This window comes from Pristis pectinata, chromosome 11 (genome assembly GCF_009764475.1).
Source record: "Pristis pectinata isolate sPriPec2 chromosome 11, sPriPec2.1.pri, whole genome shotgun sequence".
Taxonomy (NCBI): domain Eukaryota; kingdom Metazoa; phylum Chordata; class Chondrichthyes; order Rhinopristiformes; family Pristidae; genus Pristis; species Pristis pectinata.
This window is the reverse complement of record NC_067415.1, coordinates 63,615,504-63,634,575: the sequence shown is the minus strand read 5'-3', so window position 1 is coordinate 63,634,575 and position 19,072 is coordinate 63,615,504. Positions and strand designations below refer to the sequence as shown.

The 19,072-nt window shown below is 40.3% G+C and overlaps 1 protein-coding gene across 1 annotated transcript in view; it reads left to right on the top strand.

Annotated features, from left to right (window-relative positions):
• Nucleotides 1-19,072, top strand: part of LOC127575957 (glypican-6-like) — a 785,436-nt gene that overhangs the window by 716,426 nt on the left and 49,938 nt on the right. Inside the window, 1 exon segment of the mRNA XM_052026233.1 lies at nt 6,438-6,581. Within this exon segment, the coding sequence (XP_051882193.1) occupies nt 6,438-6,581 (144 nt within the window).

Sequence of the window (19,072 nt, the reverse complement as noted above, 5' to 3'; positions counted from 1 at the left end):
ATCTCTCCTCTGATTCTTTGTGCTTATACAAAGGGTAATTTACAGCAGCCAATTAGCCTATTGGAATGTCCTTGGCTTGTGGGAGGAAACCCGAGCACCTGGCAGAAACTTATGCGGTCATGGAATCAACAACTCAGGGTTGTACAGCACAGAAACAGGCCCTTTGACCCACTGGATCCTGCTGATCTTTTGGCCCATCTACACTCATGGTCAGGGAGAGAACATGCCTTCATGGCACCCAAAGTCAGGATTGAACCTAGGACCCTGAAGTTGTGGGTTAGCAGCACCAACTGCTGTAAAACCATGCCACCCTGATGATGGATAGCAGGCCACCATTCAATTCAGGAAGCTTACACCTACTAAGGTTTCACCCATCATAAGATCATGCCTCACTCATGTACAAGTAATGAAGTTGACAGATTTCAGTGCTAACAAAAAACAGCTGCACCACTTGCTCAAACTGAAGGGAAATCATACAAGAAAGAACATTGTTATTTCTTATGAATATTCTACAGATTTGTGCCCATTTACACTCATCTTGCAGAACCTATGTGAAAAGCATTAGGTAAGCGAATAACTCCAAATGGCATGCAGCATTTTGAAGTGACTGCTACAAAGGGTACATTGATCACAGCATTGCGTGGTTTGCAAGCCATTACACAAAACACAAAACAGACAGCAAGTTTGAATTTGATAATCTCGAGGCCAAAGAAGAAATTGAGCAATCCCAGTTGATGCAACAGTCATCTGGAAATCACTAAGCATTATTCATTGCATAAGTGTAAACCTCCTTCATGTCTGAAAGATTATAAAAAATGAGTTCAAGACTAAGAAAGTAAGAATGTTTTAATTAACATAAGAAGGGATGTAATGTTAATGTGTTGAGAAACAAAGGGCTGTGGATGCTGGAATCTAGAAGAAAAACACGATGATGCTGGAGGAACTCAGCAGGCCAGACAGCATCTGTGGAGAAAAGCAGGCAGTCAACGTTTTGGGTCAGGACCTTTCTCGATTGGTCCTGACCTGAAACGTTGACCGCCTGCTTTTCTCCACGGATGCTGCCTGGCCTGCTGAGTTCCTCCACAGCATCATTGTGTTCTTCAATGTTGATGTGTTGTTTTGTTTTTATGTGTTAGTAGATTTACTGTGCATGTAGATTGTTGTTTGTGATATATATAAATGACTTGGATGAAAAGGTAGATGGGTGGGTTAGTAAGTTTGCAGATGACACAAAAATTGGTGGAATTGTGGACAGTGAAGGAAGTCGTCCAAGGATACAGCAGGATATCGATCAGTTACAGTTATGGATGGAGATATGGGAGATGGAGTTTAATCCGGACAAATGTTGCACTTTGGGAGGTCAAATATAAGGTGAAAGTTTACGCTTGATGGCAGGACCCTTAACAGCATTGATGTACAAAGGGGTCTTGGGGTCCAAGTCCATACCACCCTGAAAGTGGCAATGCATATGGATAGAGTGGTAAAGAGGCATATGGCATGCTTACCTTCATCACTAGAGACAGAGTCAGGAAGTCATGATACAGTTGTATAAAACTCTGGAGTATTGTGTGCACTTCTGGTCGCCCCATCACGGGAAGGATGTGGAGGTTTAGGAGAGAGTTCAGAAGAGGTTTACCAGGAAGATTCCAGGATTAGAGGGTATTAGCTATAAGGAAAGATTGGACAAACTTGGGTTATTTACTCTGGAGCATTGGAGGCTGAGGGGAGACCTCATAGAAGTTAGAGAGGCATAGATAGAGTAGACAGCCAGAATCTTTTACCCAGGATAGAAATGTCAAATACCAGAGACATAGTTTTGAAGTGAGAGGGGGAAAGTTTAAAGGGGATGTGCAGGTCAAGTTTTTTACACAGAGAGTGATAGATGCCTAAAACATGCTACCAAGGGTAGTAGTTGAAGCAGATACGATAGTGTCATTCAAGATGCTTTTAGATAGGCACTTGAATATGCTGGGAATGGAAGGATATGGATCATGTGCAAGCAGAGTTGTTTAGTTTAATTTGGCATCATGCTCAGCACAGACATCATGGGCTGAAGGGCCTGTTCTTGTGCTGTACTCTTCTATGTTCTATGTACATAAATGCTTCACTGGCCATGTGCAAATAGTGAAGTTGACAGATATAAGTGCTAACAAAAATCATCTGTACTGCTTGCTCAAGCTGAAGGGAAATGATGCATGCAAGAACATTGTTATTTCTTATGAACACAATGCGCCCAGTTACACTGATTTTGGAGAAATTATACATGCATACCTTCCAGAGGTATCCCACAAGCTAGATAATCAACATCTGCAGGCAGTGACAAACTAAGAAAAATAGCATGATGCCAAATGCAGAGATGCTCATGGAAACTGATTAAACATGGTTGGAAAGCTGCAGGGGCAATTAGCTACATGGGATGATGCCACATGGAATTGTGAAGAAAGGACACAATACGAATTAGTTCTGGATACAGATCATCAAGAAAGATGGGGAAGGACAAGATGACACATGGACAATTTGGCAGATAGGATTCAAAACTGGCTTGGGGTTAGGAGTAGGGGCTGATGGTCGTGTGTTGTTTCTGTGATTGGAAACCTGTGATCAGCGATGCACCACAGGGATCAATGCTGGGACCTTTTCTCTTATATACATTAATGATCTGGATGCAAATGTAGGAGACATGTTTAGTAAGCTTGCAAATCATATGAAAGTTGGTGCAACACACAAAATGCTGGAGGAACTCAGCGGGTCAGGCAGCATCTATGGTGGGAAATGGACAGTCAACATTTTGGGTCGATACCCTTCATCAGGACTGGAAAGGAAGAGGGGAGAAAGCCAGTATAAAAAGGTTGGTGGTGGTATTACTTGAGAGGAGGATAGTCTTTGGCAACAAAACAACAGTGATCAGAACATAGAACAGTACAGCATGGGACAGGCCATTCAGCCCACGATGTTGTGCCGATCTTGATGCCAATTTATACTAAATGTCCTCCTCCTGTGCATCATCCCTATCCCTCCATTCCCTTCATATTCATGTGTCTGTAATGTGGCTGTAAACCAATTTCCCACATGGCAGTAGATGCCTGCAGCAGCCAGCAAATGTTCATTCTTATGTACGGGCTGTGCATAAGTCCATTCATCAGCTGGGGAGAACCTATATGCAAAGTAATGAGGGCATAGATAGGGCAGATTTTTTACCCCATATCAGATTGTCTAAAACCAGAGGGCATAGGTTTAAGGCAAGGGGTAGGTGATTTAAAGTGGATTCAAGGAAGAACTTTTCTCACCTAGGGGTGATTGAAATCTGGACTGCATTGCCTGAATAGGTGGTGGAGGCAGGTATTCTCACAACATTTGAGAAGTATTTTCATGAGCATGTGAAATGCCGTGGCATAGAATGCTATAGACCCCATGCTAGAAAATGGAATTAGTGTAGATAGGTATTTGATGGCCAATATGGACATTGTAGGCCTAAGGGTTTGTTTCCTACTCTAAAATTGGAATCAAAAAATGACAGGCAAAACTGTAATTAAACAGTGAGAATGAGAGGATTCAGTTACACTCTTTGTACCTTTCCACTAGGGAGAAAAGACAATTAAAGCTTGAACTCCCTGAGGACCAAAATGGTAGAGAGCAAAATAAAGCAGGAAAACTGGCATAAGACAGATGTCAGCTTGATGACAGAAGTGATAACTGGGCTGATTATAGTACATTCAGACGGAAAGTTAAAAAGGAATTGAGAAGGGCAAAGCGAGAGCATGAGAAAATACGTGAAACAGGATCCAAAAATCCTTGTAGGATTGTAAACTCACCCTACTTTTCCTCTCAAAACTAGTTTATAATCAGGAACCAAGAAGGAGATTTATTAATGGAGGCAGAGGACTTGGCCAAGACATTAAATAAATATGTTTTGTTGGGTTTTGCCTAGAAAGCAGATGCCATTGGAGTCTAAATAAAACAGGTGCAGCTTTAGTTAATAATTGACAAAGAAGAGGTACAAGAAACGTTGGCTAGACTTAAAGTGGAAACGTCAAGCCAATCCAATAGGATGTACCTAAGGTTCCTGAGGGAAATTAGGGTGTAAATTGAAGAGGTATTGGCCATACGTCCAAACATTTGCAGATATGACGACTGGAGGATCAGAAACTGCACAGCTTTGTTGAAAAACTGTGTTCAATTAATTCAGGTCACTTATTTGAAATTTGATGGTAGGGCTGGGTATGAATGGAAGGGGGAGCTTTTAGAACTGATAATTAGGGACAGAATTAGCAGTCACTCGGACAAGTGTGGATTGATTTGGGAATGCCAGCATGGATTTATTAATAGCAAATTGTATTTGACTACTTGATAGAATTTTTTGATGAGGTGATAGCAAGGTTTAAGGAGTGAATTGCAATTGGTTTGGAGTATATGTGTGAGAGAAGAAGGAAAGGCTATTTCTCAGACTGGAAGAAAGTATAAAGTGGTGTTCCCCAAGGTTAGTACTAGTACCACCGTGTTTCTTAATTGACTTCATGCTTCTGTCTACATCAATAGTGCTGTGGTTGAGAGGGTTGAGAGCTTCAAGTTCCGAGGAGTGAACATCACCAATGGGCTGTCTTGGTCCAACCACGTAGACACCACAACCAAGAAAGCTCACCAGCGCCTCTACTTCCTCAGGAGGCTAAAGTAATTTGGTATGTCCCCTTTGACACTCACCTATCTGGATGCATCACAACTTGGTATGGCAACTGCTCTGCCCGGGACTGCAAGAAACTGTGAACACAGCTCAGCACATCACGGAAACCAGCCTCCCCTCCATGGACTCTGTCTATACCTCTCACTGCCTTGGTGAAGCAGCCAGCATAATCAAAGACACCCATCCACCCAGGTCATTTCCCTTCTCCCCTCTCCCATCAGTCAGAAGATACAGAAGCCTGAGGGCACATACCACCAGGCTCAAGGACAGCTTCTATACCACTGTGATAAGACTATTGAACGGTTCCCTTATACGATGAGATGGACTCTTGACCTCACAATCTACGTTGCTATGACTGTGCACCTTATTGTCTACCTGCAATGCACTTTCCTGTAGCTGTGACACTTTACTCTGTACTCTGTTATTGTTTTTACTCTGTACTACCTTAATACACCGTGTAATGAATTGATCTGTACGAATGGTATGCAAGACAAGTTTTTCCACTGTACCTCAGTACAAGTGACAATAATAAACTAATACCAATATGTACAAGGAACAACATCCAATTTTGTAGATGATACAAAACTTAGAAGTGTAGAAGCTGTGAGAAAGATTATTAATAAACCACTTGGTGGAATGGACAGTCATAAGGGAGGTGAAACTTAACACACGTTATTGTGAAGTGTTAATTTTTGGTAAGGAGAATGGGGAGATGGAATACAATTTGGAAGGGAGAACTCTAAATGGGATAAAGAAACAGTGACTATCTCTCATAAGTGTTGAAAGCAGCAGAGCAGGTTGTCAAACCTTTTTAAAAGTTGAAACATGGAGTAGAAGGGCAAGGAAATTATGATTAATCTTTCATAAACAGGAATATTGTGTTCAGTTCTGGTTGCCAAACTTTAGGAAAGCTGTGAAGGACTAAGAAAGAGTGCAAAAGGTATTTACTAAAATGGTTCCAGGAATTAGGGATTTTTGTTTGTGAATAGCTTAGAACTGAGAAAGCTGAATGAGGAAAGGTATTTAAAATCATGAGGGGTCCAGACAAAGTAAGTATAGATAAATTGTTTCCATTGGTGGAAGGGTCAAGAACTGAGGACATAGAATGAAGGTGATTGGCAAAAGAAACTAATGGTTAGCTTCTGGAATGAACCACCACAGCCAAATTAAGCCAGGGTATTTTAAAAGTGAACTGAATGAAGATCTGAAGGGGAAAAATGTTGCAGGGCTGTGGGAGAAAAGCAGGGGACTTGTGCCAGTTGGATTGTTCTTGCTAAGAGCCAGTATAAACTAAGCAAGTCAAGTGCCCTCTTTCTGTGCTGTAACCTTGATCTGATTCTGTTTGTACATTTTCTCTTTAACTGTGTACTCCTCCTTAAGACTGTATGATTCTGAGCATGCTCAGTATCCAGGGTGTCTTTGTAATAAAAAACAGCTGTTGTCCTATATTGTGGTCTGCAGTGAGCTTGACTGATTAATAACAGATGCAAGGGCTGCACTGTCATTGGTTATGTGAATTAAAATTCAAAGTTAAGATTTTAGTTCCAGATTTTAAAAAATGATGAATTAACGTCTCCACCTTTCCTCAATCATTTCATTTATGAAAGCAAAAATAATTTACTTTTCAAGATATGTTTAATGAGAACAGAAGCAAGTCACTGAAGATGTGCCACTCACCTGAGGTTCTGTGTTTGGGTGAACTTAATTAGTTTAAATAAGTTTAGCAGTTTCAAACATTTTGCTCTGTTTAATATTGCAGGTTTTTCAAGGATGTGGGCAGCCTAAGCCAATGCCAGCTGGACGTTTGACCCGTTCTGTTTCAGATAATTTTAACGTAAGGTTCAGGCCCTACAGCCCAGAGGAACGTCCGACCACAGCAGCTGGCACAAGCTTGGACAGACTGGTGAGTATTCACACATCTTTACCAACTGCTCCCCCATGTTTCTTGCATTGACTGAAATAAGCATGTATAATCTTATAACTTATTTAACAGCAGGTCCATCAAATATCTAATTTTAACATGTGCAAGAAATGAAGTGTGAAAATAGACAACATAGAAGGTGTCATTTCCACACGCTCAATATAAATTTGAACATTAAAACAGTGTAACAGCAAGGATTAAAATGGAACAACACAATGAAATGATGTCTGGTTTTCACTTTTCCCATTTGCAGGTAGATCTCAATTTAGTTGTTGGAACTCCTGCCAAAAAATGATGTCTCATTTACAGGTATATGTGTTACTCAAATGATGTAATCACTTTTGCTGGAGCCCAGATTACCATAGATTATTGCTCTTAGCAACAAATTTGGTTGAAGAACTTCAGCTGTAGTCGTGGAAAATGGATGTTGTATTTCACACAACTTTTTTCCAAATACTTGTGAATCTTGAAACTTACAAATGTCTTCTTCAAAACTAACGCTTCCATTCACCCTGGCTATTCCACACTGGACTGCCACCATGACACCTGTTTTTGATGTTGCTAAGAGCACTATTTAAGGTAATGCTGCAGGTTTTGCAAAATCCACCACACTATAAGGAACATCCTTTGCATTAGCAATTCATAAGTAAACTACAGGCCCAAAAAATGAGTCTCAAAGAGGACCCTATTCCCAAGAAGTGGCCTTGTTAGTTATGCAGTTGGGGGAAAATATCAACTGCAGAACACAGTTCTTCATGACCAATGTGCTTCCTCTGGAAACAGCTCAAAGATCTGTAAGTATTACTCTTGTCATTTATAATGTAAAATATTTTGAATTTCTTAAAAATGTATAGTCTCAAAAGGACAGTTGGTGATATAAGCATACTCCCTACTTAGCAAATTTACAAAATTCACTTCCTCATTATTTTCACACAGGCATTAACTCATCCTTTTTGATTCTCTTAATGCTGCTTTTAAAATAACAGAAGAAGAATGTGATGTTAAATGTCTCCCATATATTAATCACCAACATATTAATCAAACTGACAACTGAGGCAGTCCCTGCAAGAACTCAGTTGCCACATATGATATCCAATACGTTCTGTACATGATATCTTTGCTAGATTTTGTTTAATAGCTATGTGACCTAATTTAAGGCAGTTTTGTGCTGCAGATAGCTTCTGTCTTATTTATGGGCCCATGAGACTACATTGTAACATTATTATCCAGTGGGATCAGTAGAACTGAACCTGGCCAAATTGTGCAAACAAATTTTGTTCATAATGCATATTAGAGCACCATTTCTTTTAACAAAGTTATGGTGATTATAAAATGGTACAAGGATTATTGATTAAAAGAAAATCATTGATGGCATTGATTTCTGGTTATACTTTGGGCTGAAATAATTAGATGATGATAATCCATCAGTGTGTACCGTGTGATCTCAAGTGTTCATTATCAACTTTGGACAATGCTAGGTACTTTATTGAAGCTGTTTGGTGTGATTATTACCTCATGATGATCTTTGAGTATTTTAGTAGCACAGTGTATTCACATATATTCATATATTTGCTTAAGAATTGGATTGAGCTGTTTTTGGTGCACTAAACCACTGCATAAGCTTTTCTGTCATTTACAAGGCACAACTGAGAAGTGTGATGGAACACTCTCCACTTTGTGTGAATGAGTACACCACCAGCTGCTTTCAAGAAGTTCACCATCCCAGCCAGAAGAACCATCCTAAACATTCATTCCCCCCAGCAACCGTACACTATTTCTGCAGGGTGAACCATGCACAAACTGCACTGCAGTGTTGGTATTGGTTAATTATTGCCACGTATACCAACATACAGTGAAAAGCTTTGTGTGCCATCCAGGCAGATCAAGCCATATTTAAGTATATCAAGGTAGTGAAAAGAAAACAGAATGCAGAATATAGTGTTGCAGCTATAGAGGAAGTGCAGTGCAGGTAAACAAATAAAGTGTGAGGGCTACAATGAGGTAGCTTGGGAGAATTCATCTTCAGAATCAGAATCAGGTTTATTATCACTGACTTGTATGACGTGAAATTTGTTGTTTTGCAGCAGCATGGATGCTGCCTCTTGAAGATGTCCTTGATGGTGGGGTATAGAGGTCCATTCAAGAATCTGATAACAGCGGGTTAAAAGTGGGTTAAGTCCTTGAGTCTGGTGGTACGTGCTTTCAAGTTCTTGTATTTTCTGTCCGACAGGAGAGGGGAGGAATGAGAATGACCAGGATGGGAGGGGTCCTTGATTATGTTGGCTGCTTTCCTGAGGCAGCTGGAAGTGTAGACAGAGTCAATGGAGGGGAGGCTGGTTTGCGCGGTGACTGGGCTGCATTCACAACTCCCTGCAATTTCTTGTGGTCTTGGGCAGAGCAGTTGCTGTACCAGCTATGATGCATCGGATAGAATGCTTTCTATGGTGCATCTGTAAAAAATGGTACTTACCTAGGTCTGGGCTACTCTAATAGCACCTCTTAAATCTGTGACCGCTACCATCAAGAAAGAGAAGGGCATCATCCAAAGGTTCCCCAGGAAGTTGCACACCATCTTGATTTGGACACATTGTTCTTCATTGTTGCTGGGTGTATTCTTGCAACCCACTTATGCAATAGTTAGCATGCATCCGTGCAAAGTGTTAGCATGTTTTCCACCTCAAAAATACATTGAATCGTGATCTGCACAAATCCCTATGGGAGCCATATCATCGTAACACAACTTCTGCCTTTTTGCTGAGAAGCATTCATAAAAGATCGACAGCCATCAAAGGCATGGTCCCAATGGCAGCCAGATAACAATTATCACACTGTCTTTCATCGGAGAGCAAGAGGCTGCGGAGAGAGGGTCTTCACAATTGTGCATTTCTGTGCTGCCAGGATCAGCTGCCTTCCTAAAATCACCCTGCCACACCTAGTCCCATGCTTATGATACTTGTGTGGTAATTATTGAGCCAAATGTAACTTAACTTTCCTACCAGTTACTTGCTCCAAACAGCATTTGTTAAATTAAGCCCTATTGTGTCTGAACAGTCTCCAGTGAGTTCTGGAACTGCTTTGTGAAGTATCCCACATGAACTTTTAGATGGCATGTAAATGAAAACCACAGTACATTTTTGTTTTTTTTTTGAGTGAGTGTGCAGCATCATTCATTTTCTGGACCTGGGAACATTGATTTATTTTGTAAAGTATTCAAGCATGTGTTGCATGACAATTAATGTCATGGGAAAACTTCAGATGGACTAACATGGATTGCAACTGGAAGTGCCTTGGCCGATTTCATGATTAGCATAATTTTACCCAGAAATGATAACTAATAAAATTTACTTGGAATAAAATCAATTTTGGATCATGTAGTACTGAGAAAAATCAGTGCTATGTGATCCAATTTCTAAACATTTATATCTTGGCAAGAAAAAGAGATCTATTTTTTGACACTATTATAGTCACTGCATTAACACCTAAAATTGGCATGGTGGGGACCATTTAGGTTGACAGGACTTAGGTTGGGACATTCTCTCTATTATCCTGATTTTAATTGTGTTTTATTGTTCAGCTCCTCTAAAGGTCAATGTATAAAACATCTTTGGATTTTTGTCATGTCAGCCTATATTGTATCTTTGTTTACTTGATAGCACAATGACTTCTACTGGCGTAGAATGAAACCTAAAATTAGAGATTGAGGTAACACTGCCAATAACCGATATACCTGGAGTATGCCACGATATGTCAAATGGAGGTAAAAGGGCTGCCAAGGTACTTGGTTTCAGTTCTAACATTTTTCATTACTTGGGTGAGACTGCCAAGGCCAATAATTATTGCCCATCCTGAAATGCCCTTGAGAAAATGGTAATGAGCTGCAGTCCTTAGGGTGAAGGCACTGCTAGAACACTGATGGGAAGGGAGTCCCAGGATTGTGACCTAGTGAGGATAAGGAGTGGTGATAAATTTCCAAGTCAGGATAGTGTAGGATTTGGAGGGAAATCTGCAGGTGGTGATATTCCCATTTGCCTGAAGCTGTTGTTGTTCTTTGTGGCAGAAGTTGTGGTTTGTGAGATGTTTTTGGAATAATCTAGGCTCATAACTGTAGAGCATTTTGTGAGGGGAAGATGGTACACACTGCAGCCATGATACTCCAAGGGTGGGGGCATTGGGTGGCGGAGAGGATACTGTTACGGACTCAGTGAAAGTCCCTTTAAGATAGGGAGTGTGTGTGTATGTGTGTGGGGCGTGTTTACGTCAATAGAAGATAAAGGACGTAATGACGTGGTTGAAGAAGGCAGAAGAAGAAGAAGAAGAAGAAGGAGAGAAGGGAGAGAGACACCAGCCTGCTTGTTTTCTCTATCAATGGATGAGAAACAATAACTGTGTTTGCCACTGAAATCCATGTATGGAAGTTGGAAGTAATCCGGTGGAGTTCACTTTGTTGCTGACCTGTAGAAGGAAACAGGTACTTGTTTGTGGACAACCACGGTTCGGATGCTTTCGGGGTGAGGAAGTCACTACCGAGTAAACACTGAAGTGTCGTTTGGGTTCCATCGTGGAACATTTGGATTTCGTATGTACTCTCTCTATGTTTTTCTACATCTACATCTTATCTTCAGACAACGGTGGTTGTTGAAGAAGCCCTTGCTCATGTTTCACCTTATGGCTTGCGGAACTGAACTTTAAGAACCATTCCGGAACTGGGAGTTTTGGACTTTGTCACACACACACACACGACGAGTTTAGTTTTGGGGTTAACGTTCGAGGTTTAACATTTTTGAATTCTAACATACTAACATTTTTACTTTTATTTTACGTATTATCATAAGTAGTGATTAATAAAATAGTTTTTAACACTGAATCATGCTCAGTGTGTTTCTTTTGTTGCTGGTTTGTGACAAAATTGGGGGATTCGTCCGGGATAGTTCCCAAGGTTAACGAGTGTCATCTGGGATCGTTCCCCAGATTGACAAGATTTGTTCGGGATTCAATCCAAATTCTTTTTAATTGGCTTGTGTGTGTGGAAACCAGCAGCAATGGATATTAAGGCATTTTTGGAGTCACCAACCCAAAAGGGATTGGAGGTGGCGAAAAAGGATGATTTGATAAAGATTGCTACAAGGCTAAACCTTACAGAAGTAAAGCAGTCTATGAGAAAGGCAGATATTCAGAGATTGATAGCTGGCCATTATGTGGAAAAGAAGGTGTTTGAGAAGGAAGTGTTAAAACAGTTTCCTGGCAGTGAAATAGCAATTTCTGAGGCACAGGTGCAGCTGGCAAAGATAGAGGCTGAACGAGAGCAAAATAAATTAGAAGCTGAACGAGAACAGAAGAAATTAGAGGCCGAACAAGAGGAAAAGAGATTAGACGCTGAACGAGATCAAACCCAGTTAAAATTAGAGGCCGAACAAAAGCTAACTCAGATGAAGTTAGAGGCTGAACGGGAACGGGAACTAATTCGGTTAAAGTTTGAGGCAGAGGAAAAGGAGAAACAGAGGCAGCATGAGTTACAAATGAAGCGTAGGAGTTCGGAATCTGATTCTGATGATGGTTTTTCAGCCAGCAGGGAGGTTCGATTAGTCCCTCCGTTTGAAGAAGATCAGGTTGATCAGTATTTCCAACATTTTGAAAAGGTTGCTGTGAGTTCAAACTGGCCAAGGAAAGGATGGGCTCTTATGGTACAGAGTGTGATTAAAGGTAAAGCTCAAAAAGCTTATTCTGCTTTGTCTGCTGAGGATGCAGCTGATTATACCAAGGTAAAACAAGCTATTTTGAAGGCCTATGAATTGGTCCCTGAGGCTTATAGACAAAAATTCAGAGACTTGAGGAAATCTGCAGATCAGACTTATATGGAATTTGCCAATGGAAAGAGAATATGTTTTGAACGATGGTGCCTGGCTAAAAATGTAGATGGGGATTATGATAAATTGACAGAATTGATACTAGTGGAAGACTTTAAAAGATGTGTTCCAGCTGAATTAACAACATATTTAAATGAAAAGGCAGTGGAAACTTTACAAGAAACTGCTAGGTTGGCAGATGATTATGCTTTAACCCATAAATCCAAATGGGGACAACCTAAAACCTTTCAAAAGAGTTACAAAGACAATCCAGGTAAACCGGAGATTAAATTGGGAGGTAATCAAAAAGGAAAGGATGAAAAGAAGCCAGGGCTGGAGAAACCTGTTGAGCGTACTTGTTATTACTGTAGGAAACCTGGCCACGTGATATCTAATTGTGCCCTTTTGAAGAAAAAGAAGGAAGCTGGGCCCAATGCTTGCTTTCAGGCAATTAAAAATCAAAAAGGTTTAGGAGATGCTGTTAAAGATCAGTCCTTGCAAGAGGTAAAAGTGGAAAAGTTGGAGGAGGTGAGAAAAGAATTCCGTTCGTATGTATCAGAGGGTTTTGTTTCACTGAATGATGAGTCACCCCAGGTGCCAGTGAAAATTCTTAGAGATACTGGGGCTAGTCAATCTCTCTTGCTGGACAGTGTTTTAAATTTTGGTGAAGAAAGTGACACTGGTGAAGTAAATCTAGTACGAGGCGTTACAGGTGAGACCATGTCTGTCCCTTTTCACAGGGTGATTTTAAAGTCAAAGTTCGTAGAAGGACCAGTCGAGATAGGGATAAGACCTAGTTTGCCAGTGGAAGGAGTTTCTTTGTTATTGGGAAATGACCTTGCAGATGGAGAAATTGTTCCTGTGGTACGGTTAACAACCAAACCAAGGATTGATGAGTCTGAGAATGATCCAGATGTTTACCCATCATGTGCGGTGACTCGAGCTAGAGCTAGAGAATTAGCCAAGACAGACAGTCCGATGCAGTCTGATGTGGTTCCTTGTGACAGTCCTAAACAGGAAGAAAATTATGATGCCTTATCTGAGACTTTTCTGTCTTCACTGGAGGATCAACATCCTTATAGTGAGCCTGAATTTAAAGATTTGTCTTTGTCAAGGAAGGATTTTATGGTGGAACAGACAAAGGACCCTGAGTTGACAGAATTGAAAGAAAAAGCACTCTCATGTGAGGAGATTGAAAAAGTGCCAATTGGATACTATGTCAAAAATGGAGTGTTAATGAGGAAATGGAGATCTCCCCATGTCCAAAAATTTAAAACTCGGTTTGAGAGAGTCTGCCAGCTAGCGAGAGAGAATTTGAAAACCAGCCAGATAAGAATGAAGACATATTTTGATAGACGTGCTCAGCCTAGGACATTTGCAGTGAGACAAAAGGTGTTGGTATTTTTCTCTAGCCAAAATAATCCATTGCAATCTCGTTTTTCTGGACCCTATGTTATTGAATCTCGAGTGACTGATCTAACATATATAATCAAAACACCAGATAGACGCAAGAAAACACAACTCTGTCATGTAAACATGCTAAAACCTTATTATGAGAGGGATTCAGTTGTGGCCTTGGTGGATGGTGTAAAGGTTGTTTCTAGAATGCCTGATGTTGATGTTGAGGAAGGCCAATTTAGACCAAATATTGTTCCATCGAAACTAAAAAACCAAAATATCCTGGAGAACCTTGAAACGAAGTTGGACCATTTACAAGTTTCACAAAAACAACAGATGAGAGAATTAATTTTAAAATTTAAAAATTTATTCCCAGATGTTCCAAACAGAACATCGATAATTACCCATGATGTTGATGTTGGGGATGCAAAACCAATCAAACAACACCCATATCGAATGAATGTGGAAAAAAGTAAACTTGTTGATCAGGAAATAAAATACATGTTGGAAAATGATATTATTAGACATTCTACTTCAAATTGGAGTTCGCCCTGTGTTATTGTACCTAAACCTGATGGAACTGTTAGATTTTGCACAGATTACAGGAAAGTGAATGCTGTAACAAAGTCAGATGCTTACCCTATTCCTAGGGTGGATGATTGCATAGACAGAGTGGGAAAGGCAAAATTTCTTACAAAGATTGACCTATTAAAAGGGTACTGGTGTGTTCCATTAACAGATAGAGGAAGGGAAATTTCAGCCTTTGTAACCCCTTCTGGATTGTATGAATACAATGTTTTGCCATTTGGAATGAAAAATGCTCCGGCAACATTTCAAAGAATGATTAATTCAGTGATTCATGGGTTAAAACATACAGATGCCTACATTGACGACTTAGTGACTGGGAATGATACTTGGGAAGATCACATCTCTGCGTTAGAAAGGTTGTTTGAAAGACTTTCCAAGGCTAACCTTACAGTTAACTTGGCTAAAAGTGAATTTGGCCATGCCACTGTGACATATCTTGGTTATGTTGTAGGTCAAGGCAAGCAAGCTCCTGTTCAGGCAAAAGTTCAAGCAATATCTGAGTTCCCTATTCCCACAGGTACGAGGACTGTTAGAAGATTTTTGGGAATGGTTGGATATTACCGAAAATTTTGTAAAAATTTTGCTGATATTGCTCTTCCCCTAACTAATCTTCTGAAGAAGGGAGTAAAGTTTGTTTGGACAGATTCTTGTCAAGAAGCATTTGAGAAACTGAAAGCCATTTTATGCTACCATCCTGTGCTCAAAACACCTGACTTTGAAAAGCCATTTTCATTAGCAGTAGATGCCAGTGATGAAGCTGCAGGAGCTGTGTTGTTGCAGAAGGGTGACCTTGATGATATTGACCATTCTGTAGCTTACTTTTCAAAGAAATTTAATGAGCATCAAAAGAATTATTCCACCATAGAGAAAGAATTACTGTCGCTTATTTTAGCCTTGCAACATTTCAGTGTATATGTTTGCACCGCTCAGAAACCATTGACTGTGTATACAGATCATAACCCATTGGTGTTTCCGAGCCGAGTCAAAAACAAGAACAGAAGGCTGTTAAACTGGAGTTTAATTTTGCAAGAGTTTGATCTCATGATAACTCACATTAAAGGCAAAGATAATGTGATTGCTGATTGTCTTTCTCGATGTTAAATGGGAAACATGTATCTGTACTAATCTGATAGTCTGTAGTTGTGTAGCATGATAATTATTAACATTACTAACTGTATGCGCGGTTAAAATTTTCTTGGGAAAATTTTTTTTTAGGTGGGAGGTGTTACGGACTCAGTGAAAGTCCCTTTAAGATAGAGAGTGTGTGTGTATGTGTGTGGGGCGTGTTTACGTCAATAGAAGATAAAGGACGTAATGACGTGGTTGAAGAAGGCAGAAGAAGAAGAAGAAGAAGAAGGAGAGAAGGGAGAGAGACACCAGCCTGCTTGTTTTCTCTATCAATGGATGAGAAACAATAACTGTGTTTGCCACTGAAATCCATGTATGGAAGTTGGAAGTAATCCGGTGGAGTTCACTTTGTTGCTGACCTGTAGAAGGAAACAGGTACTTGTTTGTGGACGACCACGGTTCGGATGCTTTCGGGGTGAGGAAGTCACTACCGAGTAAACACTGAAGTGTCGTTTGGGTTCCATCGTGGAACATTTGGATTTCGTATGTACTCTCTCTATGTTTTTCTACATCTACATCTTATCTTCAGACAACGGTGGTTGTTGAAGAAGCCCTTGCTCATGTTTCACCTTATGGCTTGCGGAACTGAACTTTAAGAACCATTCCGGAACTGGGAGTTTTGGACTTTGTCACACACACACACACGACGAGTTTAGTTTTGGGGTTAACGTTCGAGGTTTAACATTTTTGAATTCTAACATACTAACATTTTTACTTTTATTTTACGTATTATCATAAGTAGTGATTAATAAAATAGTTTTTAACACTGAATCATGCTCAGTGTGTTTCTTTTGTTGCTGGTTTGTGACAAAATCAAACAGGCACAACAAGATTTTGGTGGGCCTTGACAGGATGGGTATGGGGAGGAACATTCCTCATGTGGAGGAATCTAAAACATAGGGTGCGAGTGATAGAGTCCCTGTTTTTAAAAAAAAAATAAGGGGTCACCCATTTATGATAGAAATGAAGCATTTTTTTCTTTCTCTAATGAGTCTTTGGAACTCCCTTCCTCAAAGGGCTGTGGAGATGGAGTTTTTGAATATTTTTAAGGCAAAGGTAAATAAATTCTTGACGAGCAAGGGGGGTGGGGGTAATAGATTACCAGGGATATTGAGAATCCAGATTTGACGTTACAGTCACAATTTTATTGATTGGTGGAAAAGGTTTGAGAATTTCTAGGCCTAGTACTGCTCTTAATTAACATAGTTCACGTTATCCTGGATGATATTGAATTCCTTAAATGTTCTTGGAGCTGAGCTCATCCAGGCAAATAAAGAGCATTCCAGTATGCTCCTGACTTGTGCCCTGTGGACTGTGCAAAGGTTTTGGGATATCAGGAAATGAATTATTCAACCTCTGACCAGCTCTTCTGGACACCTGGGCCAGATGTGTTTTGCTTAATAGTGACCCCAGGGTGTTGATAAGGGGTGAAGGGGTGCCAGTGAATGTCAAGGGACTCAGATGCTGACTGGGAAATTCTGACACAGTCAGAGAGCAAATGAGTATATTTTTGTGGGATCCAAACATATTAAGGCCTGATGAGATGTATCTCAGACTGCTATAGGAGGAAAGGGAAGAAATTTCTGGAGCCCTGACAGATTTTTGCACCTTTGCTAGCCTCATGCAAGGTACCAAAAGACTGGGATAGCAAATGTAGTTCTTCTATTCAGGAAAGGCAGCAGGGATAAGCCAGGTAACTATGGACCAGTGAGTATTACATCACTGGTGGGGAAATTATTGGAAACATTTCTTAGGGACAGCATTTATTTACACTTGGAAAGGCAGGGATTGATTAGGGATGGTCCACGTGGCTTTGTTCTCATGAACTTGAACTATTTTTTGAGGAGGCAAATAAGCCTATTGATATGAGGAGTGCAGTCGATGTTGTGTACATGGACTTTAGTAAGGCCTTTAACAAGGTCTTTCATGGTAGACTGGTCCAAAAGGTTAGTGTCCATTAGATCAAAAGCAAGCTGGCAAATTGGATCCAAAATTGGCTCGTTATTTGGAGATAGAGGGTTGCTTTTCTAATTGGAAGTCTGTGACCAGGGTATACCACAAGGATAGGGCTGGGATTCTTGATATTTGTGATATACATCAATGCCTTGCATGTGAATGTAGGAGATGTGATTAGTATATTTGCAAATGACACAAAAATCTGTGATGTTATAGCAAGGAGGTTTGTCTTAAGTGATATCATGATTTAGGTCAGCTGGAATGTTGGGTGCACAATGGCAGATGGAAATTAATCCTGACAAGTGCAAAGTGATGCATTTTGGAAGGTCAAGTAAGGAAGGGACATACACAGTGCCCTAAGGGGTGTTGATGGACAGAGGGATCAGGGCCCAAATTCATAAATCCCTAAAAGTGGCAACACATGGAGACAGGGTAGCAAAGCAGGCATCTGGGATGCTTGCCTTCATCAGCCCTGGCATGGAATAATATTGTACAGTAGTGCGTGCAGTTCTGGTTGCTACAGTATGGGAAGGATGTGACTGCCCTGGAGAGGGTGCAGAGGACATTCCTGGGTGTTGCCTGGGTTGGAGCACTTCAGCTATATGGAGAGATTGGATAAGTTGGGTTTATTTTTCTTGGAGTGGAGGAGGCTGAAGGGTGACCAGGTAGAGATATATAAAATGAGGAGGGGAGACGGGATACATGGTAAGAATCTTTTACCCTTGGTGGGGGTGTCTAAAACAAGACAAAGATATAAGATGAGATATAGAAGGTTTAGAGGGGATCTGAGGGAGAATTTTTTTCATGCAGAGTGGTTAGAATCTGGAATGCACAACCTGAGGAAGTAGTGGCACCTGGACAAGCAGTAGAATTGCCAAGGCATAGAAGGTTATAGACCAGATGTGAGTAAATGGAACTTATATAGCTAAGTGCAATAGTCACCATGAACGTTGTGGGCCAAAGGGCCTCTTCCTCTGCTGCACAACTCTATGACTCTACACTTCTTCAAGATCTTGGTAATTTCAAATATCTAAGATGCCATTTGTATATTGAAATTTAAGTCCCTGATGAGTCTGCACAGGAAGATTTATTTAATCCCTAACATTAAGTTCTATCATTTGTGAAGTGCATTCCATTTTAATGCCACATTGCAACTAATTTGAAATAACTAGTTTTATGAACTATTTTTCAGAATTGTTGCCTGTTTAATGCCAGAAATTCAGGTTTATGTCCTATTCATCAGCTTAACTCAGTTGTAATCCTAGACTAAATAAAAAATCATATGGACACGTGGGTTTGGGAGCACATGGAGAGAAGATTTAAATCAATGACATTGGGCATTAGGATGCCATCTCTAATCCGTTAATTTCCACAATTCACTGTAGTGTGTTAGACAGCATGATATAAACTCCCCTGGAAAGTTGTCTTAACTTTTAACATATTATAATTGGAGTGAACTTGTGGTAACAGCGGGTCATGTCAAGGAAATATTCCTGTTGGATATGCATCAACAGTGGCTGTCAAAGATCTTACTGACAGCTTTTTTGCATCTACATCCTT